The following is a 12,864-nucleotide window of genomic DNA, read 5'->3' as shown; positions in this document are numbered from 1 at the left end:
GTTGTGGTCAGGGTGCACTTATTAGGTGAAGTCAATTCTACAAAAACAACAAAAGTAGATACTTCTGTCAAAAAATTTACATGTTGCCACCGTGTTTTTTTAATTTACCTTACAAAAAATCCCACATGCCCAAAAATCTCTTTACGTAAAGTAAGTATATATTATAGGATAAAATTTATTAAATATTATACATGAATTGAAAAATAAGGGTAAGCCCCCTTAAGGCCCAAATAGACTATACAAGCGGCTTGATAAACATACCTTTTTTATTTCAACACACACTACACAAACATTGCTAGCACAAACGCCGATTTTTTCGCGTTTTTGTAGACTTGCAATGATACAGATGTAAATTTTTCTTCGAAATATAAATTTTGTAAAAAAATTGGTTTATTATGAATATAAACAATACAAATGGATTGACAAAAATTCAACATGTTTGTGTAAAAATCAAAATTTTTTGTTTTTTGATCAAACAAACCGCAAGCATTTGTGCAAACACGAAACACCCTCATACACTACACAACAGGCTTGTACAAACGTAAAATACTGGTAAGTTTGTCAAGCCGCTTGTGTAGTCTATTTGGCCCTTTATTCACAAAAAATTTTTTTATTTTATAAACGGTATTTTGTATGAAAATTTTGTTTTATAAACCTTTAATAAAATAAAAATTTTGTTTGTGAATAAGGGGGTCAGAATATTATTTATTATTACATATTACTTTTTATTAGTTAAAATTGAGAACTTATAATACCGTGTAGGTCTCTACTATTGATTAAATCTAGTTTTAATAATTTTATTTGAAATTGTGGGATATTTGTACTCTCAATTGATTAGTAAAATGTTCCCTATAAATAAAAAAGGCGTATATAAGACAAATAGTTTGTGCAATTTTTTAGTATTTCGCACAAATTAATATTTAATCCATGTTAATTTGAATATAAAATTTATTTATTAATTTTTGTCCAAAATATGTATTGAATCCCTAGATAGATGTACATATTTTTTCGTATTGTGGCAACTCTAAATGGTGTACTTTGACAATTGTATTGAATTGACTTCACCTTAAAAGTGCACCCTGGTTGTGGTACTAAAAGAAAAACAACGCAGTGTTGCACTTCGAAGAAGTCAGAATGTCAAAGTCATAGAGTTGTATTTCTTTTAAATGTCAGTTCGACAGACTTGTTTTTTTACACAGGACTGCCAGGTTGACATAAAAACTATATAGTGAAATGAGAACTCAAAAGCGCAACCAGTTTTAGGAAAGACCATACATTAAGCCATATAGTAATACATATAGGCGAAACTGAAGCGGTTGTCAAACAAAAAATTTGTAATTTCTTCACACAGACGAAATTTGACAAATTTGATTTATTCTTTCAGAATAAATCAAATTTAAGAGAACTAAACGAACTCCATGTAAACCTTGTGCGCAAGGCCGCAGTTTTTAAGATAATTGGATGAATTTTGGCCTATTGAAAATGGTTAAAATCGGTCAATTTTTTCGACCAGCTCCTAAAAAACCGCAATTTGTTTTGACGGAAAAATATGCCAATTTACATAAGTAAGAAATTAAGGTTTTTACAGAAGTTTAAAATATATAATAATTATTTTATTTCAAAATGATTGAAAACATAGATTTGAGTCATTAATTAAATTAAGCAATGTTATAGTTATAAATTACTATCCAACTTTAAATTTTTATTCTTCAATATTTAACGATATTTGCTAAATTTTGAAATATTTATAACAAGAAGTCAGTTTTCCCGAAAATCGCAAAAAATTGCCAGTTGGAATGAAATTCCACTTTTCATACTGGGAAGGGGTCGTACTTTTTAAAGCTTATATGAAGTTGTATAATATAATAATGTTTTAAGTGCCCCAAATTCTTTTTGGGTCAGCTTTTTGAACCATAGCGCATTGTAACCATAAAATCAAAATAATACATGAAATGAGTCTTTTAGATCACATTAAATGCAAACCGATTCTTAAGGTTTCATTCTGGAAAGAGGTCAGATTTTTTATGCTTGTATGAAGTTGTATAAAGTGTAAAAAATTAGTATAAATACCATCAAATTTATTATCTGTAACAAATAGTTTGACGATTTAATGACGATTTCCACCTATTTTACGATTTTGACAATTTTTTTCACGAAATTTGACGATTTTGCACCCAAATCATCTGGAAACGATGCCTGGTTCACACTGGAAAACTTTTGATTTTTTGTGTGGAAGAAAGAAATATCAACCATCTCTATCTCCCAAATACAAAATCAAAAGTTTCTCAACAAAAGTTTCCTAGTGTGAACCAGGTGTTAGTTGAGAAACTTTTGATTTTGTGTGTGAGAGAAAGAGATGGTTGATATTTCTTTCTCTCACACACAAAAATCAAAAGTTTCCCAAAACAAGTTTCTCAGTGTGAACCAGGTCTCTCTCTCCAAACTTCAAAACTTTGTCGCGAAAATCCGTGGCTTATAACATTTGAAAACGTTATATTTAATTATTCTTTTTTGCACACTTTAAATATATTTAAAAGCCCAAAAAGACTTAATTTTTTACAAAAAAAAATTTTTTAAATTTTTGTCATTCAATTTTTTTGATGAAATTAAAATTTAAAAAGAACAATGTTGTAATAACTAAATTATTTATTATTTCAATACTACTGCAATACTGTTGCGAATTTCTACTCCGGCGGAGTAATTTTCCATATTTGGCCATAATGTAGCAGACGCCGGACGGGTAAATTCCTCATATGGTTTTGTTATATAAAGCGTTCCGGGACAGACTTTTTTTAGTTAATTTCTTTAATTTGTTAACATTTAATAGATTTCAAAATGAAGCCATAACGTAGAAGTCAGTTGCCGCCAGCCGGGTAAATAATTTATATGCGTTTCTTAATATTAAGTGTTCCGGAAGAGATTTTTTAGTTAATCACGTTATGTACACAATTTTAATATAAAATATAAAACAATATTGTGTGATATGTTAACATTTAAAAGAAAAAATATTTTTCTTAAATAACATATTTGTATACATACCAATTATGTCATTATTTTAAAAAAATGATATTTGTTTACGAGATGCTTGGTATTTTCAAATTTTTTACATAAATAATTCAAAATATTAACGAAGTTTTTCTCCGCTTCTACGGAAATCAGGCGAATTAAGAAAAAAATTATCAGCTGATTGAATAACACCACCAAGGCGAATTCATATAAGGTGGTTTTATTCAATCAGCTGATAATTTTTTCTTAATTTGCTGGTTTTCCTAGCTGTCAAAGTTTGTTATTGTTTACATTTTTTATATATAAAAATGTCCGTTAAACAGAGAAAAACTTCGTTAATATTTTGAATTATTTATGTAAAAAATCTGAAAATACCAAGCATATCGTAAACAAATATCATTTTATTTAAATAATGGCATAATTGGTATGTATACTAATATGTTATTTAAGAAAAATATTTTTTCTATTAAATGTTAACATATTACATATTATTGTTTTATATTATATATTAAAATCGTGTAGATAACGTGATTAACTAAACAAAATCTTTTTCGTATAACTTAAAATTAAGAAACGCATATGAAGTATTTTCCCTGCTGGCTGCAGCTGACTTCTATGTTATGGCTTAATTTTGAAATCTATTAAATGTTAACAAATTTTATGTTTAAAATACACTATGGGGAAGGGTATATAAGATTCGGCACAGCCGAATATATCACTCTTACTTGTTGTTTTTTGCAATTTTTGTTTGAGCATGAATAAAAAATCTAAATTTTTTATGAAATTTTTAGAGGTTGTCTCGGATTTTTGCTCATATCTCCGTTATTTATGGACCGATTTTGCTGATTTTAAATAGCAATCTTCCCGAAAGGGTGTATAACAGAATTATTGCAGATTCGGATCTCGCCGATATCTGGGGTCCTCTAAAAACTGATTTCAACAAACATGCAAACAGACAGACGGACATGGCTTAATCAACTCCGTTATCTATAAGGATCCAGAATATATATACTTTATAGGGTCGGAAAATTATATTCTAGAAATTACAAACGGAATGACAAACTTATATATATCCTTCTCACGAAGGCGAAGGGTATAATAAGTTTTACTTAACTTTAGGCACTCACTCAAATTCTGCAAATTAATTTGCTGGAATAGAATTTTTCGTTTAAAACAGACATTATTCAATTCGGAATATATTTTTATCGCAAGTTTTTATACCTTTATCTTTATTTTACGAATATGAACGGTCGGCTAGATCTTTATTATACACTTCACCTTCGTGAGAAGGGTATATATAAGTTTGTCATTCCGTTTGTAATTTCTATAATATAATTTTCGACCCTATAAAGTATATATATTTTGGATTTATAGATTATAGATTGAGTTGATTAAGCCATGTCCGTCAGTCTGTTGAAATCAGTTTTTAGAAGATCCCAGATATCGGCGAGATCCGAATCTTCAATAATTCTGTTAGACTTGCTTTCGAGAAGATCGCTATTTAAAATCAGCAAAATCGGTCGATAAACAACGGAGATATGCGCAAAAATCCGAGACAACCTTTGAAAATTTCATTAAAAAATGTCAAATTTTTTTTTATGCTTTGTTAAATAAGCAACAACAACACTGTATATTAGAAAAATATGTACACGTATGTGTAGATGTATTTGGTTTTTCAGCTGTGTATTTCTTTTTGTATGTTTGGATGCTGTTGGTGTCATTGTGTATTTTGTTTTTGTGAATTCTTTTCGTATATTTGGATGTAGGTTGGTTTTATTTTGTTTTTCTGTGTTTTCCGTTATGTATGTTTAGATGTTTGTTGGTTTAGAACCTAAACCAACAAACTAAACTTTAGATGCCTTGTGTAGTTTGGTTCTTATTTCGTTTAGAGTTGTTCATTTTGTTTTGCTTTTGGCGTAATATTAATGTAGTCGGGACAAAATTTATAAAACTAATATGTTTAAAATACACTATGGTGAAGGGTATATAAGATTTGGCACAGCCGAATATAGCACTCTTACTTGTTTTTTAATAAAATATAAAAAAATTTACAAAAAATATCATAAAATGAATTCGCCGTTCTTGTGGTTTTTGACATTTACTGACTTTGCTTAATAATCTATTCGCCATGGTGAGTTAAGTTTTTTGTAAAAGGTAAATGAAATTAATTAAGATTAATTTTTCCAAATTTTAAAGAGCACAAAGTATACCCTGTGTTAAAGAATTTGATATGACCCCTTAGGACCTATAGACAATATGCATACATACAGTGTCTCTCATAAGTATTCGAATTTAAGTATAATGTGAAAAGAAACCAAATTTAATAACATATTATGTATGCAAAATTTATAAATTAATTTGTTAAATTGTCTAGACAGTCCTTAGCTTTGATATCACGCTTTTTAAAATTTAAAAAATTCACATTTACTTAAATTAATTTAGCTTTATTTAAAAAAAGTCCTTAAAATTACTTCACAAAAGTATTCGAATTTTTCCTGTATTTCATATTTGACCATATTATACGAAACACAAAAATTAGAATCGAATGGTATTTTTGCTTAAAATTAATTTAAGGGGTAACTATAATATTTTTGGACCATTTGATCCACAATTTTGGGGCATTTTATAATGATAATGTATATTTTCTTTGGAAATTATTTGTTTTTTTCAATAAAATATATGTAGACATTTGTTAATTTTGTTGGAAATATTTTGTTTATAATTTTATTTGAAATATAGAAAAGTCACACAAATTTTTAAAGATATTGTGCATTTTTATATAAAATATTTGAATTAAGAAAATTAAGTCTCATTTTTAAATATAATAACAGTTTTTCAAATATACAATTTATGATTAACTTTCAGTTCAGGCCATAAAGCTTTCTTTTTGCCAACAGCTGCCTAATATGTATATAATATGTATGTATACATTCACAAGTAGGTATGTATATAAATGTGTGCAAATATTAAGGGTTGTTGTATCAAATATTGGTATGTTACAGGGATTTAAAAGAAAAGCATCCATAAACTGGCATAAATACGTAGAAAATAAGTTAAGAATTGCACTAAATTATAAAAACGCACACGAAGTTTTCTTAATTAATAATATATAAAAAATAAATGTAAAGAAATTAATTTGAAAGGAATTGTTTGAAAGCAAAGCACGATAAATTTCATTAACGCAAAGAAAAGGTATTCAATTAAATATAAAATAATAATTTCATACAATAATATACATATAAAAAAAAGGATCTGAATCTCAAAATTATTCCACATTAATTTGATAATTAACGGTTTGGTTTGCAGTAATCAAAATTATTCCATAAATCAACAGTTAAATTGTTAATAATATTAAATATAAAAATTGTTTAAATATAGTTAAAAATCATTAAAATATCTATACTTTGTATTGACTACATTAGAGGAAAATAAAAAATTATATTAGTATAGAAAGCTGTTGGTTAAAGAGCGCATGTTCTAAATTGTCTATATTTATTTTTTTTAACCAACCATATGTAAAAAACGCCTTGAAAACTATACACAACGCACCTACCTTTAATCTTCGTTTTAATTTCTTTTGTTTTATTAAACATTTTTTGTTTACATTGACCCCAATTTTGTCCCGGACGATTTAAACACCTGTACTTATTGGCAAAATTGTTGTGATGCGAATTATATTGTATGTATTTATTAATTTTATAGATTCAATGGCTGCTGTTTTAAACAGTTGTGCCACCAGCAACACAATAAGACAACTTGATATTAATTTTAAATCGTACGAAGGATATCATCACCCACATTTAGGGCCATTATCTTCATTAAACTCATTTACAACAGTACTGGGAAGCCAACAGTATTTGCAACAGTTCCATTTTCACGACAGCACTACTATGTATCCTTCGCTGCCAAAGTATCACCGGTCTTCGGCACAACAGCAACTGACTACGCCTAATCCCCATACGTCTGCATACGCAAATCATCATACCAATAACGTTGTAAGCCATCAGTTCAACTCCTCGTCGTTAGCGTATGGTATGCCTGTCAGTTCGGGCTACTCTTTACAACACTCGACTATACAAAAACCTTATTCAGTGGCATCAGTGCAGAGATCTTCGTCATCGGCGGAGGCTTGTCGCAGTTATTGGGGTCATAGCCATCCCACCTCTTCTGCACTATACCGTAATGGTCGTCATCAATCAAAGCGTAAATCTGCAGTAGAACTTTTGGCTGAAAGTAAGCCTTTTTTTGTAAAGACCGAAAATATTATAGAGCGTACAAATTTTGGTGCCAGCACTCTGGTTTGTAGTGGAAAGAGAGGTCGTAATGGCTCTAGTGTGGTTTTGGATGAGGGTAAATACAATCCATCGTATGGGGAAACAACTTACACTGCCGCCGAAGCTGAAAGGAGATACGGTACAACCACAGCTCATCGTCGTTCCTCTCACATTCATCATCACCATGGCAATCATTCCTCTCAACAATGCTCTGCGAATAATACCATGTATCATGGTAAGTATAGAATGTCGTTGTCAAGTGACGGTTCACAAGATCGCGATAAACTGGCTCGTTTTCGCAAAGAGCACTATGGCGAGCCCCTAGTTTTAAACGAGGTAAGTAAATGGTTTTACATATACATGAAAGATTCCTATATTATACGTTTTTTTTAGACAAAATCGGTTTCATTTGAAGAGGATGTTGCGTTTCGCATACCTCCACCTTTATACTTCTCTCAACAAAACTACAACAGTATATATGATAGTGGCGACGAACCATTGGTTTTGACCGAAAATTATAGACCTATTAGTCCTCCAGCTGAATATGCAGAGGATTCGGCAGAAGCTCATAATGATAACAGACCCAGGTAAGCTTTTTTATTTAAATTATCATTATGGTAGTTAAGAAGTAATATTCATGTTTAAATATGTTGTTCCAATTACACCATACAACCAGATACTGAAATTAATTTGATCACACTATCAAAGTATTTCAAGCAAAGTGTAAGAAAATCTAAAACTTCAATCATACAAATTCTCAATGTACCAGAATTTCATATTTTTATTGGAAATTAAGGTACTGCTCAAAAATATAGCACACCTTTTGATAGATTTTTATTATTTTTATATTATTGAATTTAATTAAGTTAGAAAAATATGATTGATGGCAAATTCAAGAAAGAAGTCCAGTTTATGTAATAAGTATCAAAATTCGACGTAAGAAGGCAAAATAACGGTAATACGGCTTATTATACAAAATTAACCATAAAAAACATTATTTCATAATACAACAATATTGAAAAATGATAAATAATTGCAACTTATTATTATGAATGGACAGTTGTTTATGCTTCTAAATGCTATTTAATTTGATGTGACAAAAATTAAGCAGCTATTTTTGGTTATTTTTGCTGAGATGTGTCTTGTAGTACTAGTAAATAACTCTATGTCAAAATATGCCCCTAATTGGTCAAAATACCATTTTAATGAGAATTATATCTAGAACATTTGAGATAACCTACAAATTACATTTTAAACAGTTTTTCCCAGGTAAACAACAATTTGACCCTCTAACATGGGTCACTTTTTGGAGCATTAAAGATTGTGATGAGGGTTATACCCGAAAAACGGTGTGTATCCACTAAGAGACCATAAGTATTTTGGTAGCACCTATATCAAGTTTTGTCTACAGGGCCTTTGATATTTTACAATCCAATCTACTATTCTATTACTGGTTAATGATATCGAGTATTCTTTCGAATATCAACCTTTAAAAGTGACAAATGGGTGGTTTTACCATCTTTAACTGTATTGTAGCTAGTTCGTTCGCAACCTCATTACCATATTTAATAACATTTTTCGAAGATTTGAGCACATGTTTGAAAGCTTTTTAAAAACTTCAGTTCCCGTAGCCCAAATTGGCTGAAACTTAGCAGTCATAAGTACATCTGATGACAATACAACAATATGTTCGAATATTCGAAATTAAGTTCGAAAATTCGAAGTTCTGTAACTGTTAAATGCATGATTCCACCTAATGACAATACATTATAATGTTCGGATGTTCGAAATAAATTTCAAAAATCAAACTTATGTTCAAAAATTTTTAAAATCCATTGAAAAATTATAATGAAATTTTATTTTTAAATAATTACTAATGAAATGAAAAAAATATAATAATATTTTTTTTCAATGCTAATGAAATCATCAATTAATTAGTTGATATAATTAACTACTCCCATGTATGCTTAAATACATATCATTATATTATTTATTAAATTAATGAACAAATACTAATATTGAAGTAGTGACTGTTAAGAATGTTTACTATTTTATTGTAGTGCAAATTTTTCACTTCCTCAAATTATACCCTACACCACTATAGTAGTATAGCTTGAGCGCACGCATAAATTTTTAACATAATTAATAATGGTTATCATTTGACCCAATACAATACAAACCGCTTGTGCAAAATTTGAGAATTTTGGCTCCAATAGTTTCTTAGTAATACGATGAAAGTCTGTCTATTTTCCTCCGAAATATTAACATGAACGTTAAAGTTTTTCGTTCAAAGTTTGTATAAACAAATTATTCTATTCATATGGATGTTAAAATTGTCTATACAAAATTTGAGAACTCTAGCTTTTGTGGTTTCTGATATATACAACTTTTAATTATTATTAAAATACACTTAAAATTTCGAAATAAAAAATAGCCTAGATGTTTTACTATGTTTGCTGATGTTTTAGAATTTGTTTTTCATCATTTTAATTTCTGTTTTTGATTATTCAAAATTCGCCAATAATGGATTACTATCAACTGAATATGGTAATAACCACTTATTTTTCACAAATATCGTATAAAAAAGTAAAAATTAAAAAAAAAATTCGTCATGTGCAAATTCATACATTTTATGAACTTTTAATGTTCTGAATAAAAATGGTTTGGGAAAAAAGTCATTTTTGATTCATAATATTTATTACCAAATTCATTCCAGATATGAATTATTGTTTTCTGTGTGTGATAAATTTATGAAGTTGTATTGTATGTAAATTTTATTCATATATATATATATTTTTTATCTTCGATAAAGGTACAATTATCAGCGTTCATATTCCCACTCACATGAGGCCAATGATAAATCTAAATACACTGCCGCATCGTACAATATTAATAGCCACAAATCCCTGCCTGATTTACACACACAAATCAATCGTCATTCACCACATAGTGAAATTTTAAGTTGCTGTAGTCGGGGCAATAGATCCATTAAATCCGCTGGAGAATCTTCGTTAAATCGTGATTCAGGTGGTTCTTCGGGTCACTACACCCATCGTAGTGAACCGTGTTACCGCCAACATCGCGTTGAGCTCGACCGAGAGGAAAGAGCTAAGAAATGTTGCAGTGCCACCACACGTGTGGAATATAGACGTGATAGTGGCTCATCTACACAACATAGCAACAATTCATATTGTGACTACTCCTGCAAGCCGATGCACGAAAATTTCGACTCTCCGGATTATTTATTTAATTTTACTACACCCGAAGTACCAGAAGCCTTTCAAGATGACTATATACCACCATCACCACGTTATCAAAGTGATGACACTCGCTTTTATAGTTCCTCGACTCATCAAATTCATGCTAGTCAGAGTTATATAAATCGTAAAGCTTCATCCGATGAACCTGTTGTACAGTCGCCTGGATCTCAACCATCTATTGAGGACATTAGTCCGCCACCTATTCAATTTAAGCGCCAAAAATGTATTCGATTTAAAAGACACAATCGCATATCGCTTCCGGTGCAACCCTCAGCTCCACCTCACTCAGCCAATGATCACTCTCATACATCACCTATGGATACCTACAGAAGATCAGAACATCCTCGTTATTTCTTCCCTAAATGCTTCTCAGCCGATGAATACCAACAGCAGCAACATCCAGCACCGCAACAGCATCAACATTCCCAATCGCAACAGCAAACACCACAGAAATCTCCTCTTTCATCGCAGCAAATATCACAACAACAACAAATAAAAGAGTTTAGAGATCAATATGCCAATCACGCTATTCGACGTTCTCAGGAATTGTTGCATACATCGTCAGAGCCTCTCATGGATTTAGAGAAATTTTTCGATCGGTTGGGTTTAAATGATGATAAATTTCATGAAATCTACACTTTTTCAAAAAGAAAACACAGTAACGGCAGCAGTGATGGGAGTAATAGTACAGTCTTTTTCTCTGATGTTAGCACCGTTGACTCTATGCGTTTGCCCGATAGTACCGAGACACAGCCACAGGCACCACAGACTTATAGACCCACTGAGCCTCCATCGATTGTGGAACGTAATGCACGCATAATAAAATGGTTGTGTAACATACGTAAGGTTCAAAATAATGGAAATTAAAGATATTGTCGTGATCGCGAAATTTAGAAATGAAAGCTGGTAGAATATTATGATCTAGATTCTAGAATTAATTATAGTTGTTTTTAGTTTAAATTTCAATGTAAAATTAAGAGATATTTTTCGAAAGACATGCTTCGATTTTACAGTAAATTACTTACTTTTTTAAGTCATTACAAAAAAATACAATAAGACGGTTTTTGATCTTTCATTTGAGCGAAATATAATTACAAAATAAATGTTTAAATAATCATATTTCGAACATCTAAATGATATATTTATGATTGCTGTATAATTTGTTATTGTTTTTCGAATAAATCACATTTTAATCACTAATTAGAAACCTTTTTAAAGCTCGATGCGTAGTATTAAGTTGGATCACTGATCACCAAGCCTAGTTTAGTGATTAGTCACCCATTTATAATTAAAACTTAACATGATTTTAATTTAATCAGTTTCAAGTCATTATTAATTTATTTGAGCTATTTGTTTGTGTAATTGTTGTTGTTCCATTACAAACAAAAATAATTACATTAGAAACAAATTCAGATCTTCCAACTGCTTGAAATATGATCACAAATTCATTTTGAAAACTATCATATTTCTAACACAAGAATAAACAATTTATGATTGCTATACATTATGTTATTGTTTTTTTCATATAATCAGTTTTTAATTATATATAGGGATCATTTTTGAATCACTTTTTAAGCGCGCACTCATGATCACTTTTAGGTCATCAAAATTATGTAATTATGTCAAATTATTATAGTAATTTTCTGAAGGAAAGCTTATTGGGGATAGGGTCAATTGTGGACCAATATTTTTAAAAATTGATAGGGAAATTTTGACTCGTAAGAGACTTACTTATGCAAAATTTCATTGCTATACTCGCAGTAAATTGCGTTAAAGTAATTTTCTAAAGATTTGCGGAAATTTTCATCCATTTATCTTATTCTGTTCGGACTCTATTGTGCTTTTAACGGACATCGCTAGAACTTCTTAGAATTTAATAAGGACCCAAAATAAAAAGTTTTTGTGAGCCAAAATCCCTCTACTAACTTTTGTGAGTATCGGTCCTTAATTAACTCAAATAAGAAGGTCCTCTTCAGAAAATTAGAAATCATTGTACTCTCAACTCCACAAAATTGCATATATTGAAAACTGAAATTTAGAAATAACATTCATGTAAAACAAAACTAATATTTTTTAGTTTAAAAGTAGCAAATATTTTTTTTACCTTTTTTGCACATACATACTTATTTTAAATATTAAAATATGTGTGTATAAAAACACAAATTTGAGCTTTAATTAAATATATAATAAATACAAAAGTACATATTAAAGGTAAAGTTTTAACAATATTACATTACATTTTTGTTAATTGTTATAATGTGCAAATTATGTTGAAAGAAAAAATATTTTAAAAAGTTAATAATTCTAAAAACTACTAAATATGT

At 29.6% G+C, this 12,864-nt stretch overlaps 1 protein-coding gene across 1 annotated transcript; it reads left to right on the top strand.

Annotated features, from left to right (window-relative positions):
* The first annotated feature begins 5,828 nt into the window (after positions 1–5,828).
* On the top strand, positions 5,829–12,692 carry LOC111691022. The gene is made up of 5 exons (XM_023453644.2): positions 5,829–5,947; positions 6,009–6,198; positions 6,709–7,616; positions 7,674–7,867; positions 10,093–12,692. The coding sequence occupies exons 3-5, from the start codon at positions 6,714–6,716 to the stop codon at positions 11,405–11,407; spliced, it is 2,412 nt and encodes an 803-aa protein (XP_023309412.1). The 5' UTR covers positions 5,829–5,947; positions 6,009–6,198; positions 6,709–6,713; the 3' UTR covers positions 11,408–12,692.
* The last annotated feature ends 172 nt before the right edge of the window (positions 12,693–12,864 follow it).

The sequence above is a fragment of the Lucilia cuprina genome, chromosome 5 (assembly GCF_022045245.1).
Source record: "Lucilia cuprina isolate Lc7/37 chromosome 5, ASM2204524v1, whole genome shotgun sequence".
In the NCBI taxonomy this organism is placed as follows: domain Eukaryota; kingdom Metazoa; phylum Arthropoda; class Insecta; order Diptera; family Calliphoridae; genus Lucilia; species Lucilia cuprina.
This window is presented reverse-complemented; position numbering and strand designations above follow the sequence as displayed.